This window comes from Loxodonta africana, chromosome 13, assembly GCF_030014295.1.
Source record: "Loxodonta africana isolate mLoxAfr1 chromosome 13, mLoxAfr1.hap2, whole genome shotgun sequence".
Classification (NCBI taxonomy): domain Eukaryota; kingdom Metazoa; phylum Chordata; class Mammalia; order Proboscidea; family Elephantidae; genus Loxodonta; species Loxodonta africana.
The window spans coordinates 47523204-47543032 of NC_087354.1; the positions used below are offsets into that span (position 1 = coordinate 47523204).

General features: G+C 46.6%; 1 protein-coding gene across 2 annotated transcripts in view; it reads left to right on the forward strand.

Annotated features, from left to right (window-relative positions):
• ITGA11 (integrin subunit alpha 11) overlaps positions 1-19829 on the forward strand; it is a 163232-nt gene that overhangs the window by 30182 nt on the left and 113221 nt on the right. For both annotated transcript variants that reach the window (XM_010598063.3, XM_010598064.2), the window contains exon 2: positions 8253-8364. In XM_010598063.3, coding sequence (XP_010596365.2) covers positions 8253-8364 — 112 coding nt within the window. The remainder of the gene's footprint in view (positions 1-8252; positions 8365-19829) is intronic.

Below are 19829 nucleotides of genomic sequence, written 5' to 3' on the forward strand. Positions count from 1 at the left end.
TGGTATGCTCACACCATGGGGAAGAATGATGGACGTCTTTCCATGGAAGCCTTCAGGCTTTATTCCCTCTCCAGTCCCTTCTTGGTCCAGCCTGGGGATAGATGGCCCTTCAAATGCAAGGTACCGCCCACTCCTTAAGCCCCCTCCTTTCTCTGGACTCCACTGGGAAAAAGAATTCCTTCCTCCCTTTACCCTTCCCCATCTTTTCCTTTCTGATTATCCCTTTACATTATACACACTGTCACACATGTGCACACACACACTCTCACACATGCACACTCACTCACACACACACGCATGCACGCACGCACGCACACACCAGGTTCCCCCAGAGAGGTGTCCTGACCTGCCTGGAGGCTGGAGAAGCCGAGGACAAGAGACTCCACCCGGAGACAAAGTTCTCTCCTGCTTCTTCAACAAAAACCAAAACCAAATCGGTTGCCGTGGAGTTAGTTCTGACTCATGGTGACCCCATGTGTGCAGAGTAGAACTGCCCCATAGGGCTTTCCAGGCTGTGACCTTTCAGAAGCAGATTGCCAGGCCCGTCTTCCAAGGCCCCTCTGGCTGAGTTCAAACTGCCAAGCTTTTAGCTAATAGTCAAGTGCTTAATCGTTTGTCCCACCCAGGGATCACATGCTTCTTCAGCAGAGGGAAGGAAAAGGAAGGAAGATGGTGGCAGGTGATATTAGTGGTTGGAGGGACATAAAGAAGGAAGACGGACTCCATAGCGTTGCCATCAGAGAAGAAGGCAATGGGATAATGGCCACTTATCAGGCAGGCAAGAAGCTGCCTCCAGAAGGGCACTCATTTTGTAAGGAAGCAGAATGCTCTATAGAGAAGCTAGAAAACAGGAGGTCTTTGCAAGAGTATAGATGAGAGGCTGGTCCCTCTCCTGGAGATACCCCAGTTTGGGCAGATTTGCTCTAAAGCCCCAGGAGGGCATCAGGGCCTGGTGGTAAGAACTGGCCTGGCAGCAGCAGCCCTCTGCTCCCAGTTCTAGCAGCAGGGCAGGCCCCCCTGTGTGCTGAGCTCTTGGGAGTGGGTTTGAGGGACACTTGTGTTGTTTCAAGTGCTGGAGGTAAGGGAAGGAGTGGCCTCAGTCCAGAAAGCCAATCTGACAGAGACTTGCAGGTGGGGTGGTCATCTACCTGCACCCTCAGGTGCTCCCCCAGCACTGATCTGCCTCTCCCCCTCTAAAGGGAGATGGGTTGGAAATGAACCAGGAGGAAGAGAGGCACTTTCACGGGGACTGTAAAGGTTTTCAGACCACCTGGTTCAACTTCCTTACTTTATATAAGGGCAAACTGAGGCTCAGAGAGGGAGAGTGTCTTGTTCAAGGTCACACAGCCAGTTGGTAGCAGAACCTAGAAGCGAAATCAGGTCTCCCAATACCCAGCCTAGTTTTGTTTGTCACGGAGGTCCTAGCTGGCAGGAGGTGGGTGTTACACCTCAACATTCCATTTTCTAAGCTCTAGAGCCAGCTGTCCCAGCCACACACAGGTTCCTAGAGTCAGTAGTCCATCTTCTGGCCTCTGACCTTGGCTCTCTGCCCTCCAGCCATCTCTCCCCACCAAGATGACCATGGCTCCTATTCTCAGAAGACGCCAGGGAGAGAGAAACCTCAGTTATTCCAAGACACTTAGTTGTGTACTCAAGAAGTCAGTGTACACATCCTGGCAGCCACCATTTTTAAATGAGAGGGGTCTGCAGAGAACCATGGAGCCCCTGCCGGCCTGACCACTCCTCGCTGAGGTCAAGCTCCTGGGCTGGGCTTTCCGTGGAAAGGTGACCATATTCCTGGGCCCCCACCACAGCCTCCATCTCACTGACATCTGGGTGTGCCCAGAAGCCCCAGCCAGGGAAGGAAGAGGCCAAGTCACCATGATTCCAGCAAGGGGAGAGGGAGCTGGGGCCTGGGTAATATAGAACATTCGATGACAATTTTCTTTTAATCCTTTCCTTTGGCTTGGGAATGCATAATATTATCATTTTTGCCTAGAGATTTCCCTTAGTAAATGTGTTTGGCTCAGACCAACATTAAGATGAGTTTGCATTCCTCCACACTGGTTGGCCTCGAATTCTAAATTGTTTGCGGAGACTCAAGACAGATGCTGGTGTGCCTACAACTGGGAGCTGGCTGCAAGTCTGCCCAAGAGACTATCGATGTGTGCCTCGGGTGGCTCATACATGTCAAAGAGCTGAGCATTCTCATTTTACACATGGGGAAACTGAGGCCCAGAGAGTCGTGGTGACTCTGCATGGACACACAGCCAAGTTAGTGACAAAGCTGAGACCAGAACCCAGATCGCCCAATCCTGAACCCAAGTTCTTTTGACTTGACTTCTGGCTTTTCTAACTTACAGATATGTCTGTTGGCCCAACTGGCCACCTGTAGATTCTTTGTTATGAATTGAATTGGGTTCCTTGTTGAAGCCCTAATCCCTTGTTTAAAATTGGGTCTTTGAAGATGCTACCAGTTAGCATGAGGTCCTACTGGAATAGGGTGAGTACTAATCCAACCTGAGTGATGTCCTTATAAAAGACGAAAAGAGACACAGAGTCACAGGGAAGATGGCCATGAGAAGATGGATTTAGGCTGTAGCTACAAGCCAAGAAATTCTGTGGGTTTTAGAAATTTGAAGAGACAAGAAAGGATCTTCCCCTAGAGCCTTCGGAGAGAGCATGGCCCTGTAGACACCCTGAATTTGGACTTCTGGCCTCCAAAACTGTGAGACACCAAATGTCTATTCTTATACGATCTCCACTTTGTAGGATTTTGTTACAGCAGCTCTAGGAAACTAAGACCCTCTCGAATGCCTCGGGTCATGTCTTACCGCCTTGGTGTCCTTATCTGCAGGACCTGGAGCCTGGAGCATCAGAGACCCCAAAGAGAAGTTTATTGGTTTAAGGACTCCATTGTTGTTATTGTTAGTTGCCTTTGAATGGACCCTAACTCATGGTGACCCCATGTGTGTAGAGTAGAACTGCTCCATGGGTTGTTAAGGCTGTGACCTTTCAGAAACAGATCTCCAGGCCTGTCCACTGAGGCATCTCTTGGTAGGTTCGAACTGCCAACCTTTTGGCTAGTAGCTGAGCACTTAACCATTTGCACCACCCAAGGACCCTTAAGGACTGAAGAGGAGGGTTCTACAGAAGGGGTAGTGAAGAATAAAGATGAACATGAAGAAATACTGGTGACCTCGAACAAACCTTCAGTGCCTTCTAGGCCTTAGTTTTCACACTTACAAGAACAAGGATCTTAAAACAGATCCAGTAGTTTTCCGAGTGTGTTCCAGGAAACCCTAAGATTCCAAGAAGGTGTCTCAGGGTTGCCACCGGGGATAAGGAGCTAACCTCTACCTCTGGCCCCAACATCAATCTCTTGTGTCTGCTTTTCATGTATAGATTATGTTCAAAAAGGTAGGATTCACTGCAGAAAAATGAAGTTTGTAAACCACTAGACTATTTGATCGTTAAGATCTCTGCTTACCCTTAAAATCAAAATCCTAATAACCTACCACTCCCTGATAATGTATTTGCTACATACCACTTTTGACCCAGTGGTAACTTGTCTGGTGTGAAGTTCAAGTGCCATGGCAATTGTTGTTGTTGCTGCTGCTGTTGTTAGCTGCTGTCGAGTCGACCCCTGACTCATGGCGACCCCATGCACAAGGGAAGAATAGTAGGTGAAGGAGAACCCTCCTTCTATGTAGGCTCTGTTGCTGCACAGCACCTTCTCAGGAGCCTGGAATTCATGCTGGGTGGGTGCCTGTCTGTCTGTCAGTGTTTGTCATTCCCTGGATGGCATATATGTGGACATATGTTTTCAGTTTTCTTGGGTATATACTTCCAGCTTTCCCCATGAGGCCTTGAGAAGAGAACAATTGGATTACTACCCCAAAGACCATGAGTCCCCACAGGTCCCCAGCCTCCCTTCTGAGGTCTTTGCCCAATCCCCCTGTGAAATTCTTCCTTCTCCTCCTTGATTGTCCATCATTTAAAAGCCAGGCTGTATCAGTTATCTATTGCTCTAATAATGCTGTGTAACAAATAGCACCCAAAATCTGAGCAAACAGATCCTGCCCTCATGGAGCCATGGTCCTGATGGGGAGAGTCGTCATCAAATAATCACACCCTTCAATATATCATTCCTAACTGTGACCTGAAAGGGAGAAGTAACGAGCCCAGCGTCACCAGTAAGTGAAGTACAGGCAATGACCAGATCATTAAGCAAGATCTGACGTGATCTCAGTATAGGGATGGGGGGTGGTAGTGATGTGATGTTTTGAACGACAATGGAAAGTTTATCAAAGAGGCCCAGGCAGAGGAAATGGCTGCGCAAGGCCCCAAGGTGGTACAAGCAAGATGTGTGTGAGGCGGGGCCGCAGAAGAGGCCCTGGTGCCTGGGTCACAGGGGGCCAGAGGTGAACTGGGGGAGCTCCAAGAGCCTTGGGGCTGTGGAGAGGATCTTAGGCTTTCTCCTAAGAGCCCTGGAAGTGATTGGGAGAGGAGGGGAGTAAGTAAGGGAGCAACTGGTCAGATTTTTCCCCCACAAGGCCTTCCTGGCCACACTGAGAATGGGTCACACAGCATGGACGCTCAGCAGACAATCCCATGACACCGTGGAGTTAACTGCAGGTGTGGACGTGAGTGGCCAGCATTCCTCAGCAGCCACACTGTGACTGCCCAGCCCGGTGGTCCAGCTCCAGAGAGTCGGGTTCGAGAACTCAGGAGCCCCCCAGTGATACTCAAGCAGGTTGCCATGGTTTTGGTGCCTGACCCACGCCTTTTAGAAAGGGCAGATAAGAGATTCTGAGAAAGAAGCAGGAGCTAATGTAACTTTGGCCACAGTCCACGAGAGCAGGCCGGGAATTAGGGCTTTTTTTCCTCTGTCATCAGTAACAAGAGCAGAAATGTGGCAAGCTGCCCAGCCAGGCTCGCAGCGCCTCCGAAACCGGCCTGTTGATTCCCCTCAAAAACAACTTTGTTTTGTTTTTTTTGGTCTTGGGGGCTATAAATCTTTGAGCAGAGTACATTCTCTGAGCATGAAAATCATCTCCCACCAGAGGGACGGCCACAGATCTTGTCGGGAGCTGGGGTCAGAGTGACGGGCTTCACTTCATTTTTAGGAAATCCATTCTCGGTTGTTTCGGTTTGGTCAAAGCAAATGCAGACTCAGGGCAAGAAACCAGCACTTTGTAACTTAATGCCCTGGCGTTCTGTCCTCCTCCTTGTGGCCAGATGGCGCTAACCCAGTCCTGAGTGAGCTTGGTGGGGGTGGGGGAATAGGGAGAGGACGCAGGACTAGCCCTAGACAGAGCCCCAAATGAGGGCGCCTCCCTCTGGCTACAGGAAGGAGTGCAGCCTACGTTCTCTCCCATGTGTTCACCCCAACTGGAACCCAGAGACGGAGGAGGCAGTACCTGAGGGCAGGTACTTATCTCTTATCTGCCCTTTCCTTTCCTGAAAAGAATCCTCGCTTCTCCCCCGGGGGTCCTTCTTATGAAAGCTGACCTCCCAGGGAGGGGTAACACATCCTCCAGCACCTCAAGCTATTTGAACATGGCCTTGCTCTAATCTGTTCCTAGCTGAGTGATTTTGAGCAAGTTATTTAAGGCATGATAATATTGGTGTGAGATTTAACTAATTACTGTAAGATTAATGGTTATACAGGTAGAATTAAAAAAAAAAAAAAAAAAAAAAACAGGTGCTGTAACATCAACTCCAACTCAAGGAGGCCCGAACTCATGGCAGCCCCATGTGTGTCAAGGCAGAACTGTGCACCACAGGGTTTTCAATGGCCAGCTTTTCAGAAGTAGGTCACCAGACCTTTCTTCCAAGGTGCCCCTGGGTGGACTTGAACCTCCAACCTTTCAGTTAGCAGCCAAGGGGGTCCCTAGATAGGAACATATAAATGCTCAGGAAATTCTCTTACCGCTTTTCCTCACTGAGGGGAGAAGGAGGCCCAGCCCAGTGACAGCCTGCTCTCTAATCATCTAATCAACCAACATCTATTGACCAAGAGCTATGAGCTGGATGTTTATTCGGGGCACTGGGAATACAGTGGTGAGGCTATAACGGCATTTTCTGAAGCTTAGAGGATATAAGACTATTATAAAGTATCAGCTGCATGACAATAAAATAAATATGTAATTAATCTGCTGTAAATGCTGTGTGGAAAAATTATTAAGGAGGGCAGTGGGGTTAGAGGGTGGCAGTAACGGTGATAAGGCGGCATTGAAACAGAGACCTGAATGGCATGAGGGAGTTGGCTGGGTGAGAAAGGGGGGAGCATCCCAGGCAGAGAGAACAGCCAGGGCCAAGTCCCAGAGGAGAGAACACATGTGACAGGTACCAGAAACAGCAAGGAGGGCAGTGTGGCCAAGCAGAAGGCTGAGGGGAGAGGGCAGGCAACAAGAAGTGAGAGGTAACAGGGTCAAATCGCATAGGGCCTTGTATCCAACCCATTGCTGTCCAGTTGATTTCAACTCATAGTGGCCCTATAGGACAGAGTAGAACTGCCCCATAGGGTTTCCAAGGAGCGGCTGGTGTATTTGAACTGCTCACCTTTTGGTTAGCAGCCATAGCTCTTAACCACTGTGCCACCAGGGCTCCAGGCCCTTGTAGGCCCAAGTAAAAAGTTCAGCTTTGACTCTGAGTGGAGCGGGAAATTGCTGGAGGGTATCAAGCTGAGGTGTGATCTGATCTGACAGGTTTTGAAAGGGCTGTGGATGCTCAGGAACCTCTGGTAGAGGACACAAGGGTAGAGAAGGCCCCGGAGACACGATTTATGGTTTCATCTTCACCCTCCTGCCGGCCTGGGAGCCGTGCTGGGTCTGAATTTCCCCAACAGCCACAACACGCCTTCCTCTCCTTCAGCACCACCTCCCCCTGCTGGGGTCAGATGCAAGAAGGGGAGGACTTCGGCTCCAGGGGGTGCCAGGTAGGCAGGTAAAGCGTTGCCTCCATCAGGGTAGGTGTGTGCATGTGCGTGCACACATGTGTGTGCGTGTGTGTACATGCAAATGTGTTTCTGGGACAGATTTGGACCTCGCCAAGCAGCAGCCCCTGCTAAAGCCAGACAGAGCTTTGCAAACTGGTGCCCAAGGAGGCCGTTTCCAGCAGCCCCAGAGGTGGGAACCCAGTTTCCTGAGCCCTTAGCAGGCAAAGATGGGGGTTGCGGGGAGAGAGGAAGGAGAGGGAAGAGGAGGAGAGAGAAGAAGAAAGAGGGAAAAAAAGGAAGAAGAGACAAACAGAAGCTGGGAGGTCAGAGCCGGAGGAAAGCAAGATGGAGGAGGAAGGGGGCCACAGAGAAGGGACTCAGGGATCCCTAGGTATCAAGAAGGACCAGGCCTCAGGGGGCATGGCTTCTCAAGGGGTCACAGAGGGCTCAGACTGGCCCCTTTGTGGCTGGGAGCAGTAGCCCCTGCTCCGGGGCAGGTCATTTCTGTCTGAATCACGTGTCTGTGCCTGACTGTCCAGCAGACTTTGGGCTTCCCCAGGACAGGGGCAGTGTCTCGCCTCTCAGACTAGTGTCTCCCTAAGAGTGGGTGCTGTGTCTCCTCCATCAGACCAAGAGTTCTTCCGGGTCAGGTTGTTTCCCCCATCAGACCATGGGTTCTTCCAGGTCAGAGGCTGTGGCTCCTTTGAGACACACAGGCTGTCTCTCCCTCTGAGACCAGGAACTCTCTGAAGGAGGGACTGAGTCTCCCATATATGCCTCCCCTATCAGATTGCCCAGGAAACCCTGTTGGCTTACTGGTTAGGTGCTACGGCTGCTAACCGAAGGGTCAGCAGTTTGAATCCACCAGGCACTCCTTGGAAATTCTATGGGGCAGTTCTACTCTGTCCTATAGGGTCGCTATGAGTCGGAATCAACTCGACGGCACTGGATTTGGTTTTGGTTTTTGGTATCAGATTGCCCTAGTGGCATGGTGGCTAAAGGGATCATCTGCTAAAGGAAAGGTTGGTGGCTCAAAACCACGTAGATATGTACAGCCTTGGCAAACCCTATGGTGTCTCTATGAATCAGAATTGACTCAATGGCAGGGGTTTGGTTTTTATCAGACTGTGTGCTCCCCAAGGCAGGGACTATGTCAACCACCTCATTTGAGGGCTCCCCCAAAAGAGAGAAAAGAACACCCCCACAACCAAGACCCTCTGAGGTAGGCAACCTGCAGGTGGGGCCAGTCATGCCCCTGGGATCCATACCTCCACCCATCTGACTCTCCCATCTCTTCTCCCCACCCCAGGGTTCACAGACACCTTCAACATGGACACCAGGAGGCCCCGGGTCATCTCCGGCCCCAGTACCGCCTTCTTTGGCTACACGGTGCAGCAGCATGAGATCAGTGGCAAGAAGTGGTAAGTGACAGCTGCCGCCCCAGCCCTGAATTGTCCCACTCTCGGCCCCACCGCCCACCCCTCAGCCCAGCTGCTGCCCAGACAGCCCTCACATGCAGCCCCTCCCATTTCCAGTGACTTGACTGTTGGTCCTGGCAGGTCAAGGCTGCACAGGATCTGCCCCTGACTATGAAGCCTTGAGCATTCACTCTCTCAGGCCCTCAACCTTCTCCTCTGTGAAATGGGAATGAACCACCCTGCATTCTCTGGTCCTTTGAGAGCACAGGTAGCAGTCACCTAGGCATGATAGTTATCCCTTCTTCCCCTCTCAGGGCCTCAGTGTCCTTGTCTCATCAATGGGGACATCACTGCCAGTCCACTTAGAGAGCTGTCAGGAGGTGTCTGAAGGGATGGGCGTGAGTGTGCTCATAATTAAAACACAGGCAACTGGTGAGCGAAGGAAAGGGAGAGCAAGACTGAATGGAGGAGAAGGCCAGAAAGACCCAGAGGACCACTCCCAGGCCAGGGATAGTCAAGAAGAGGGGAGGGCTTGCCTTTGATTCTTTTTAAAATAACTTTATTGAGGTATATTTTACATATCATGTAACTTACCCCTTTCAAGTGTCCAATTTAATGATTTTCTTAGTAAATTTACCAAGTTTTGTGACCGTCACCACAAACCAGTTTTAGAACATTTTCATCGCTCCAGTAAGCAACCTGGAGCCCTGGTAGTGCAGTGGTTAGGAGCTCCAACTGCTAACCAAAAGGTCAGCAGTTCAAATCCACCAGCTGCTACTTGGAAACCCTATGGGGCCGCTCTACTCTGTCCTGTAAGGTTGCTCTGAGTCGGAATCCTTTAGTAAGACCTCTCACGCATATTTACTGTTGATCCCCATTCCCCTGGCTCTCACTGGTTTTTGGCACGAGGAATGGCCTGCCTCCCTTCCTGGGATGGACGGAATAGGCCTCTGCTTGGTTCTTTTAGAAGCCCTCACGAAGCCAAGGAACCCTGTGGACACTGTTGATAAATGTCCCCTCCCTGATCTGGACCTTGCCTGCCCTGGTCAGCCTGTTCTCCTTTCATTGCCAGGATCCCTTTCTTGTGCTCCACACTCCACACTCCAGCCAAATTATTTCCATTTTCCAGGATTTCTTTGCACATGCTGTTCCCTCCTCCTGGGAGGACTCTCCTTCGCCTTCTTCGCCTTCCCCACTCGTCTCGCCCCACCACCCAGATCTGGCTAATTCTCTGTATTCTTTTTGTTTTCCCCCTCTGTAAAAAAAAAAAAAAAAAAAAAATTTTTTTTTTTTTAGGCGTGCCTTATTTATTATCTTTCTCCTGAGGTATAACTTTCACACAGTAAAGTGTAGACATCCTAAGTGTACAGGTTATACCCATGTAATCATTACCCAGAACAAGGGATGGAACATTTTCAGCTCCTTAAATGCCCCCACACTGCTCAGTCAGTGCTCCTTCCAAAGGCAACCACTCCTATCACCATCGATTAATTGTGCCTATTTTTGAACATCATACAGTAGGTGCTCACTTGTGTCTGACCTCTTTTACTCAACATTATGTCTGTGGGTTCAACCATGTTGTGGAATGTATAATACTGCATGCTTCTTAATTGCTCAATAGTATTCTTTTATTTTGGGAGCCCTAGTGGTGCAGTGGTTAAAGCACTTGGCTGCTAACCAAAAGGTCAGCGGTTTGAATCTACCACCCATTCCTCAGGAGAAAGATGTGGTAGTCTGCCTCCATAAAGATTTACAGCCTTGGAAACCCTGTGGGGCAGTTCTGCTCAGTCCTACAGGGTCACTATGAGTCGGAATCAACTCGAGGGCAGTGGATTTTATTCTACAGTATCAATATACTGCAACTTACTTATTCTTTCTATTGTTGATTGTATCGTACCAGTTGCCATCAAATTGATTCCCACTCATGGAGTCCCTGGGTGGTGCAAACAGTTACAATGCTCCACTGCTAACCAAAAGGTTAAAAGTTTGAGTCCACCCAGGGGTGGCTTTGAAGAAAGGCCTAGCAATCAACTCCCCCCAAATCAGCCACTGAAAAGCCTATGGAGCACAGTTCTGCTCTGACAGACATAGGGTCACCATGAGTTGGGACAGACTCGATGGGCAGCTAGGGAACTATTGATGGATCTTTGGATTGTTTCCAGTTTGGGGCAATTTTGAATAGAGCTGCTATTAAAGTCTTTGAGCATGGGCTTTGGTGAACACACGCACTCGTTTTCATTGGGTATTGTCTTAGTCTCCTTGGGCCGTCATAACAAAAAACCACAAAGTGGGTGAATTTAAAGAGAAGGAAATCAGTTTTTCACAGTTCTGGAGGCAAGAAGTCCAAATCAGGCTATCAGCTGTGTCAATTCCTTCTGAGAGCTTTGAGAGAGAAACTGTTCCATGCCACCCTCCTAGTTTCTGGTGGCCGCCGGCAATCCTTGTCATTCCTTTGCTGCTTACAGATGCATCTGCCTCCATTATCACAAGGTGTCTGTCTTCCCCTGTAAATGACCCTCTCTCTGCGTCTGTTCTCTCCTTGTACAAGACACTGCTCAGAGAGGATAAAGACTAGGACCCACCCTACTCTAGTATGGCTTCATTGATAATACCTTTAAGGAAAGATCCTATTTCCCCAAACAAGGTCACATTCACAGGTCCAGGAGTTAGTACTTCAACACACCCTTTCTTTTCTTTTTTTGGGTGGGGGGAACACAGTTCAATCCACAACAGGTAGAATTGCTGTGTTAAAGGGCAGGTGTATGTTTAGCTTCAGTCGTAACGGTGAAGAATTTTTCCAAGGTGTTTTTGTCAATGTAAGAGAGTTCCAGTTGCTCCACATCTTCACTAACACTTGATATTGTCTTTTTTAATTTTAGCCATTCAGGCAGGGGCGAGGTGGTATCTCATTGTGAGTTTAATTTGTATTTTTCTGATGGCTAATGATGCTGGGCAACTTTCTGTGAGCTTATTAGCCATTTGGATATTGTCTTTTGTGAAGTGTCTGCTCAAATATTTTGCTCATTTTTTAATTGTCTTTTTCTTTTGGATTTCTAGAATTTAAAAAACAAAATATATTCTGTATACTAATCTTTTGTCAGATAGATGTGTTACAAATATCTTCGCCTAATCTGTGGCTTGCCTCTTCATTCTCTTTATAGTGTCTTTTGATGAACAGAAGTTCTTGGCTTTAATGAAGTCCAATTTTTCCATCTTTTTTTTAATGGCTGCTGTTTAGAAGTGTGTTGCTTAATTTCCAAACATTTGGAGATTTTTTGAGTTATCATTCTGTTAATGTGTTCTAATTTAACTTCACAGTAGTCAGAGAAGATACACCGTATAATTTAAATCCTTTGATATTTTTTAAGACTTTATGATTCAGAATATAGCCTATTTTAGTAAATTATCAGTGCACTTGAAAAGAATGTCCATTCTATGGTATTTCTACAGTTTATTCTGTAGTATTTGTATATTTATATATACATATATATGTATATTAATTAGGTCAGTTTGGTTAATTTACTTAATTTGGTTGTTCAAATCTTCTACATTCTTACTGATTTTTTTGTCTGCTTATTCTAGCAATTTCTGAGAGAGATGTATTAAAATCTCCAGCTATCATTGGAAATTTGCCTATCTCTCCTTTTAGCTCAGTCAAATTTTGCTTTATATATTTTGAAACTGTGTTAAGTAGGCGCATACAAATATGTGTTACTGTTGAATCGATCCCTTTATCATTATAAGATGTTCCTCTTTATATTGCATAGTATTTCTTACCTTAAAGTCTACTTTGTCTGATATCAACATAGGTGTACCAGCTGTCTTTTGATTCATTTTTGTGTGCTGTATCTTTTTTCATCCTTTTGCTTTCAACCTTTCTGTGTCCTTATATTTAAAGTGTCTCTCTTTTAAACAGCATATTATTGTTTTGTTTTTTAATACAGCCTGAAAATCCTTGACTTGTAACTGGATAATTACAGTTAGTGTAGTAACTGATACAGTTAAGTCAAAATCTACCATCTTGCTCTGTGTGTTCTATATGTCCCATCTTTCTTATTTATTTATTTATTGTGCCCTTTATTTCTCCTTTCTTTCTTTTGGATTATTCAAGTATTTTGTATTATTCCCTTTTTTCTCTGTTATTAGTTTTTAGTTATACCTCTTTTTATTAATATTTTAGTGTTTATGGTAGAAATTACAATATGCATTCATGATCTAGTACAATCTACTTTAAATTAGTACTTTTACCACCTCCTAAACAGTACAAGAGCTTTACAACAGTTTAATTCCAGTTCCTGTTCCACTTTAATTTCAATTCCATTCGTTGTGTTATTTTACCATAAATTTTACCTTTACATGTGTTATAAATTCTACAAGAAATTATTATTTTTGTTGTTTTAAACCATTGATGAAATTTCTATTTACTCACTTAGTTGCTCTTTCTGGTGGTCTTCACTTTTTCAGACATTTTTGTACTTTCATCTGAGATAATTTTCATTTAGCCAGAGAACTCTATTTAGTCTTTCCTGTTGTACAGGCCTGTTAACAATGGTTCTGTTGGCTTTGGAGGTTGAGTTTTTGTTTGTTTGTGTTTGTTTGTCTGAAAATATCTTTATCTCACCTTAATTTTTGAAGGATATTTTCACAAGGTACAGAATACTAAGTTGGCAGTTTTTTCTTTTATCTCTCTAGATTGTCATTCTATGACATTGTCATAATGTCATAAAGTCTTCTGGCTTTATGGGTTCTGTTGAGATGTCTGCCTTAAGCTTTATTGCTATTTCTTTGAATATGTCATTTTCCCTTGGTTGCTTTTTTGTTTGTCTTCAACTTCAGTTTGGCTATTATGTACTTGAATGCAGTTTTCTTCTTAGGGTTTCCTAAACTTCTTGAATATCTGGGTTGCTGTCTTTCATCAGATTCGTAAATTCTCTACCTTTATTTTTTTTTAATTTGACTTCTGTCTCATTTTTTCTCTCCGTTACTTCTTAGATTCCAACTGAGTATATGTTTTATATGTTAGGTCTTTTCACCGTGTTTCTCATATCTCTGTTCTGTTTCTTATTTAATTTTTTTCTCTTCTCTCTGTTTCAATTTAGACATTTTCTAGTGATCTGTCTTCAGTTCATTAATCCTGTCTTCTGCTGTATTCAATGTGCAGTTAAACCCATGCAATACATTCTAATTACAGACAGCTAGTTTTTTTTTTTTATTTTGTAGTTACTGACTGAATTCTATCCTTTTTTTTTTTAATATAGATTCTATTTCTCTGTTAAAATAACAGATCGATTTCTCCATCTTTTTCTCTATTTTATTTAATATCTTAATCATACTTACTTTGAAGTCCTCGTTGGCTAACCCCAATATCTGGATCATCTCTGAGTCAGCTTCTATTGACTATTTTATCTCATGGTTATCAGTCACTTCTTCCTGATTTTGACAAGTAATTTTTTTTATTCTATGCTGAACATTGTCGATGATACATTTTATAGGATCTAGGTCATGTAACCTTCCTTTAACGAATGTTAAATTTTGTCCTTATATGCATTTAAGTTACTGATGACATCACTTAAATTTTAACAGTGGTTGGTTTTGGCCTTGGTTATGGCAGAGCTAATCTCATTTTGCACTTACTCCTAGGGTGTGGTCGTTATTCACAGGGCATAGATTTTCTTGGGTCTCAACTAAAAACCCAGTGTATTCACTGAGGTCTCTCCATTCTGCTAGGCGTGAACCTCAACATCTCCCCACCACTGGGCCACCTCTAAAATCTCTGATCCCAATGGCTATTCTCTGAAGGACCTTCTAGAGTCTCATAATCTGCATGCACAGCTCAGGAGTCAATCGAAGACCCAAGGGGACTTTTAGCAGATTTGAGGGGATCTTCCTCCGAAGCTGTCTGTTTTCTGGTACCCTGCCTCCCCCATCCCCAGATCCTAGCCAATTTTACAGCTCCAGCTCCAACCACTGTTTCCTCCACCCAGCAAAACTGCTGCTCCCTGCTTGGACTTTACTTCCTTGTGCTGCAAGGAGAACGATGTCCTCAGAGAGAAACCTGGGGTGAACATGGTGATGCATCCCTTCTGTTAGAGACTAGCTCTGGATTGGTTGCTGCCCAGTGCTTGAAAACCGTTGTTTTCTATATTTTGTCTGGCTTTTATTGTTGTTGGTAGCTGGAATTGAAAGTCCTCTTTAATATTCTTTTATCAATTTAGATATCACTTGCTCTGAGAGACCTTCTCTGACCATCCTTCTCGTCACTAGATTAGCTGTCCCTATAGAATTTTGTATTTCTATTTTTATACCATTTATGAAATTGGATCATAATTGCTTGTTTCATTATCTTTCTTCCTGAAATCAGGGTTGTAATCTGTGACATTTAGTAAGTGTTCAAAAGAATATACTTTAAAATACTGAATGGATGTTTGGAACCTCTCTTACCCAACCCAGACATAATACATACAACATCCACATTCTTCACATGGTATGAATGATTAAAATTGAGTTGAACTGATTTTTCCCAGATATAATTTATTTTGACCAATATTTGTTTATTAGGCATCTGTGTTAATAAATTTCACTAGACTCTGCAAAATATTGGTATGAGTAAGACATGGTCTCACTCTCAGTTAGTTCATAGACCAGTTGGGGAGGCAACACTAATATCCCTGAAATAATTAAAAAGCTGTACAAAACAAAGTATGGCCTAGTGTTAATTATGTTCATCTTTGTAAGGCCTTGCTCCATGAAGCCTTTCTGGATCCTTCTCCTAGTCTAATTACCCTTCCTGAGCCCTCCCTCCTATGGCACATATCACTTCCTACCTTGGGTTGGAGTCACTTAGGCCCATGAGACACCTCCCCTATTGACAACCATCTCCCAGCAGCCTGAGAGCAGCCCACACACTATCTTGCTCACAGAGAAGCTCAGCTAGGGTTTGGAAAGGAGAAATCCCCATGCCTGGAGTCTCTGGGAGGGTTTCATAGAAGAGGGACATTTGAACGGAGTCTTGAAGTTTGGACTTAGGTAAGCAGAAAGGTATAAGGTATGATAGAACCAACTCCAGATTGCTTTCATTGACCTGAATGCAGCCAGGAGCACTGTGGGAGAGGGCATTGAAGGGGACAGGATCATACCTATTGTGGCCTCTTGACCTGAGTGTGTTTACTGCCACAACTGGGCTGAGAGAAACAAACAGAAAAAGAGGCCCTGGAGCTCCAGGAAGCCAGGGAGCACGTGCAGGATGGACAGGAGCACACCAGGCCTTTCAGGAATCCCTTCCCCACTTACGTGGACCCCACAGCATATCCTACTTGATTGCTTCCTCTTCCTGCCCCTTGCCCCAGCCTCCATTTTCCCTGACCTGCAGGCAGCATTCCAAGAGTCTTATTCAGACATAGGCCCTGTGGGTACTGATCGTAGGAAAAGAGAGGTTGATGCCAATGTCATTTGGGGCCCCCTGGCTGACTATTATGTGCAACCCTAGTGGTGCATGCTCATTCACCTCCATCCAGGATGCACCTCCTCAGTGAGACACAAGCAAGGGTTTGAAGTCCAGGATTGCCACTTGTAGGAGACTTTGAGAGAAGATCTCTAAACCATCCTCAACCTCTACTCACGTGTAGAATGAAGATGAACTCACCCACTTCAGAGTGCTATGCAGAAACAAAGAATGCCCAAAATGTGGGCATGTTCTGTAATTAGAAGTAGGAAGTGGAAGCCTGAGTTGCTTGCAGCCATCAGGCAGCCAAGTCTGAGATCAGGTATCAGGAGACATGGTGGAGAGGCTCCCTCTGACCCAGGCTCTTCCATCTCCTGTGTGTACCTGGCTTCCAGCCCTGAAGGCAGAGCTCTCACATCTTGCTCTGCATCTTCTGGGTCCATGGTGGGACCAGGGAACCCAGCATGGAGACTGGGGCCTCCTGAGGATCCTCATCCTCTAATGACATAAGGTAGGGGGATGCCAGTGGGAAAAGCATCACCTTCAATCCCACCCTGCCCCCAATCCAGGTCCCATTGCCCCAGAGAAGGACCTACCAGCTGTCTCCCAATACAGGCACCCATGAGATAGACCCCTGTTTACCAGATCGTAACCTTCTTGGAAACCCTGGAGGCGTAGTGGTTAAGAGTTCAGCTGCTAACCAAAAGGTCAGCAGTTCAAATCCACCAGGCACTCTTTGGAAACTCTATGGAGCAGTTCTACCCTGTCCTATAGGGTTGCTATGAGTCGGAATCCACTTGACGGCAATGGGTTTGGTTTTTTGTTTTTTAACTTCCTTGAAGGACAGGGCAGGATAGACAAACAGGTGTGGGGGAACTGCCACTTTATTTTCTTAACCCTTCACCTTCTGTTCACTGCGCTCCCATCTCAGAACTCCAACTGGGCAAAGCTGACTGGATGCCGACTGGTCAGACATCTTGAACAGTTTTCCACATGCCTCGGTCTGAGCAACAATAACAACACTCACAGACACACAAAAAGGAAAAGAGAAAACAAATTCCTCTTGGGCTGAGTGTTCTCTGCCCCTGCTTTTTCAGCCCTTGTGTATTTTCAGAGAAATTTAATCCATATGACTCGAATGTATTTACATTAAAATCATTAAGTCAGTTAGTCTTCTAAGGCCATTTGATGCTCCTGAAGCTCCAGTGCAGGGCCTGCGGTGGGCCTCTCACAGCCTTTGGCCCCCGGCACTGGGAAGCCTCCTGGTGCTGAGAAAAAACAAAGCTGGGCCCCACAAGCTTCCAGTTTGTCTCTGAAGCTCTAGCCCCTGGAGGGAGAAGAAGCCTCAGCTCTCAGCAAGGCTGAGCATTTTGCCTGTCCAAGTGCTGTGTGTGTGGGGAGCTGGGGACATTGGGACCCCAAGACACTGGGGGCTGGGCTGGAGGTGGGGTTGGGCAAAGAGAGAGGGGGCTATTTTTGAGAACATCTTCCCTCAAGTTCCCTCATAGGTGTTGTGGGCAGGAGTCTGACAGCCCCCAGTGAGTGCCAAGAGAGGGACCGCTTTGGAACTCAATGAGCTTTGAGAACAAGAGGCCATGGTGGACTCCCTGAGGTTCAGGTCCAGGGGCATGAGCAACCTGTAAGGGAGGCATGATTGTCCCCATTTTACAGGAGAGGCAACTGAGACTCAGAGAGATGACAGAATTAGGAAATGTCAGAGCCACTCCTGGAGCCCAGATCTGTCCACTCCCCCTGCCTCAGGGTACAGAAGCAGTCCCATCTCCGAGCTGGCTAGGAACCTCAGGGTACAGAAGCAGCCCCGTCCCCAAGGCTGGCCAGGAACCTCAGGGTACAGAGGCAGCCCCATCCCTGAGCTGGCCAGGAATCTCAGGGTACAGAAGGAGCCCCATCCCGAGGCAGGCCAGGAACCTACTGTCTTCCGCTGTTGAGCCCCTCACCACCCTGGTTGCACCACGCACCTCCCCAGATAGACTGTGGGCCCATGAGAGCCAAGGCTGTGGTGTCTAGTTCACCACCGTATGGCAGGGCTCCTCACTTAGCAGATTCACATAAACACCTTTGGGAAGAAGGAGTGCTGAGCCCAGCAGGGAAGAGAAGGTGTATTTTCACAGAGCCCCAGTCCAGATGATAAGTGAAAGGACTGGGGGAGTTTATGTGAGGGAGAGTTCATTTCCAACTTGGCAGGACTGGGCAGCAGAGAGAATCAGAAAGGTGCTACAGAAGAGGTGGCTTCCAGATGGGCAGGATTTCAGATGTGCAGAGTGGACATGGGTGAGAAGGGTGTAACAGAGGGAGGGAACAGCATGGGTAAGAGTACAGAGGTGGAAAAGAAGGGGCTGTATGTAGAGAAAGGACACAGTCCCGTGTGGCTGGAGGAGAAGGTGCAGAAAATACAGCCATAAGACAGAGGCTGAGATGGGTGAGGATGGTACCACAGAGGCTCTTGAATATCAGAGCAAGGGAACTGTCATTGATTGAATTGTGTCCCCCTAAAATATGTGTTTCAGCATGGCTGGGCCATGATTCCCAGTATTGTGTGATTGTCGGCCATTTTTTCATCTGATGTGATTTTCTTAAGTGTTATAAATCTTATCTGTATGATGTTAAAGAGAGGGCTTATTGGTGGTTATGTTAATGAGGCAGGATTCGATCTGCAAGATTAGATTGTGTTTTAAGCCAATCTCCTTTGAGATATAAAAGAGAGAAACAAGCAGAGAGACATGGGGGACCTCATACTACCAAGAAACAAGAGCTAGGAGAATAGCACGTCCTTTGGACCGGAGATCCCTGTGCTGAGAAGCTCCTTGACCAGGGAAGATCGATGACAAAAGCCTCCCTCCAGAGCTGACAGAGAAAGGCTAAATGCCTTTCGGAGCTGACACCCCGAATCCAAACTTCTAGCCTCCTAGACTGTGAGAGAATAAATTTGTCTTTGGTAAAGCCATCCACTTGTAGTATTTCTGTTATAGCAGCATTGGAGAACTAAGACAGGGACTACAACTGGGAGGCAATGAGAAGACATTGAAGGTTTTAGAGCATGAGACTTGTTCCCTACAGTTGTAATTTAGGATGATCAATTTGGCTACCATGTGGAGGATGGAATTGAGGGAGGAGACTGTCTGAAGGTGAGGAGCCTGGCAAGAAGGCTGTAGAAGTCTAGGTGATTGGAGGGGATGCTCGAGCTAAGGGCTGAAAATTTGAGGGAGGAGCCTGCTTATGAGTATCAGTTGTTCATTCATTTATTGAATTAATATTTCTTGAATACCTGTGGTAGGTCTTGGAATTCAGTGGTGAACAAAATTGCAAAGTCCCTACCCTGATGGAGCCTTTCTTCTAGTGGGCGGGACATACTGATTTGTCCATTGTCCGTCAGATGATGACATGTGCCATGGAGAAACATTAAGCATGGTACGGGGGCTTGGGAGCAGTGGGTGAGGGTGAGGCCTGCTGCTTTATACAGGCTGTCCAGGAAGGCCTCAGTGATATAGAGATCTGAAGGAAAGGAAAAACCTAGCTACATGGATACCTGAGAAAGGAGTGTTCCAGGCACTTGCAAAGGAAATGGCAAGTGCAAAGACCCTAAGGTGGGAGCATGTTCGGAATGTTCAAGAAACAAGTGTGACTGGAGTGGATTGAGTGAGGGCAAGAATAGAAGAAGGCAAGATCGGAGACGCGACAGAATAAAGGATGACTGGGGACGTATTGTGCTAACTGGGAAGATAGTGATGTCCTTAACCGAAAATCAAAGTCCAGCAACAGGGAATGGGCTTTGGGGAAGCAGGTGAGTTAAGCTTTAGACCCATTGGTTTGAAGTGTCCGAGATCACCCAGGTGCAAATGACCATCTCACAGCTGGGGACAGGGGCCTTAAGTTTAACAGGGAGACCAGGGCAGAGACCCAGATGTGCACAGGGAGAGCTGCACTCTGTAGAGGAGCGGTCCAGAGGAGGAAAAGGCACTGGGGAAAGAACCCCAGGTTGTCTGCAGGTGTGAGTGGGGAGATGGAG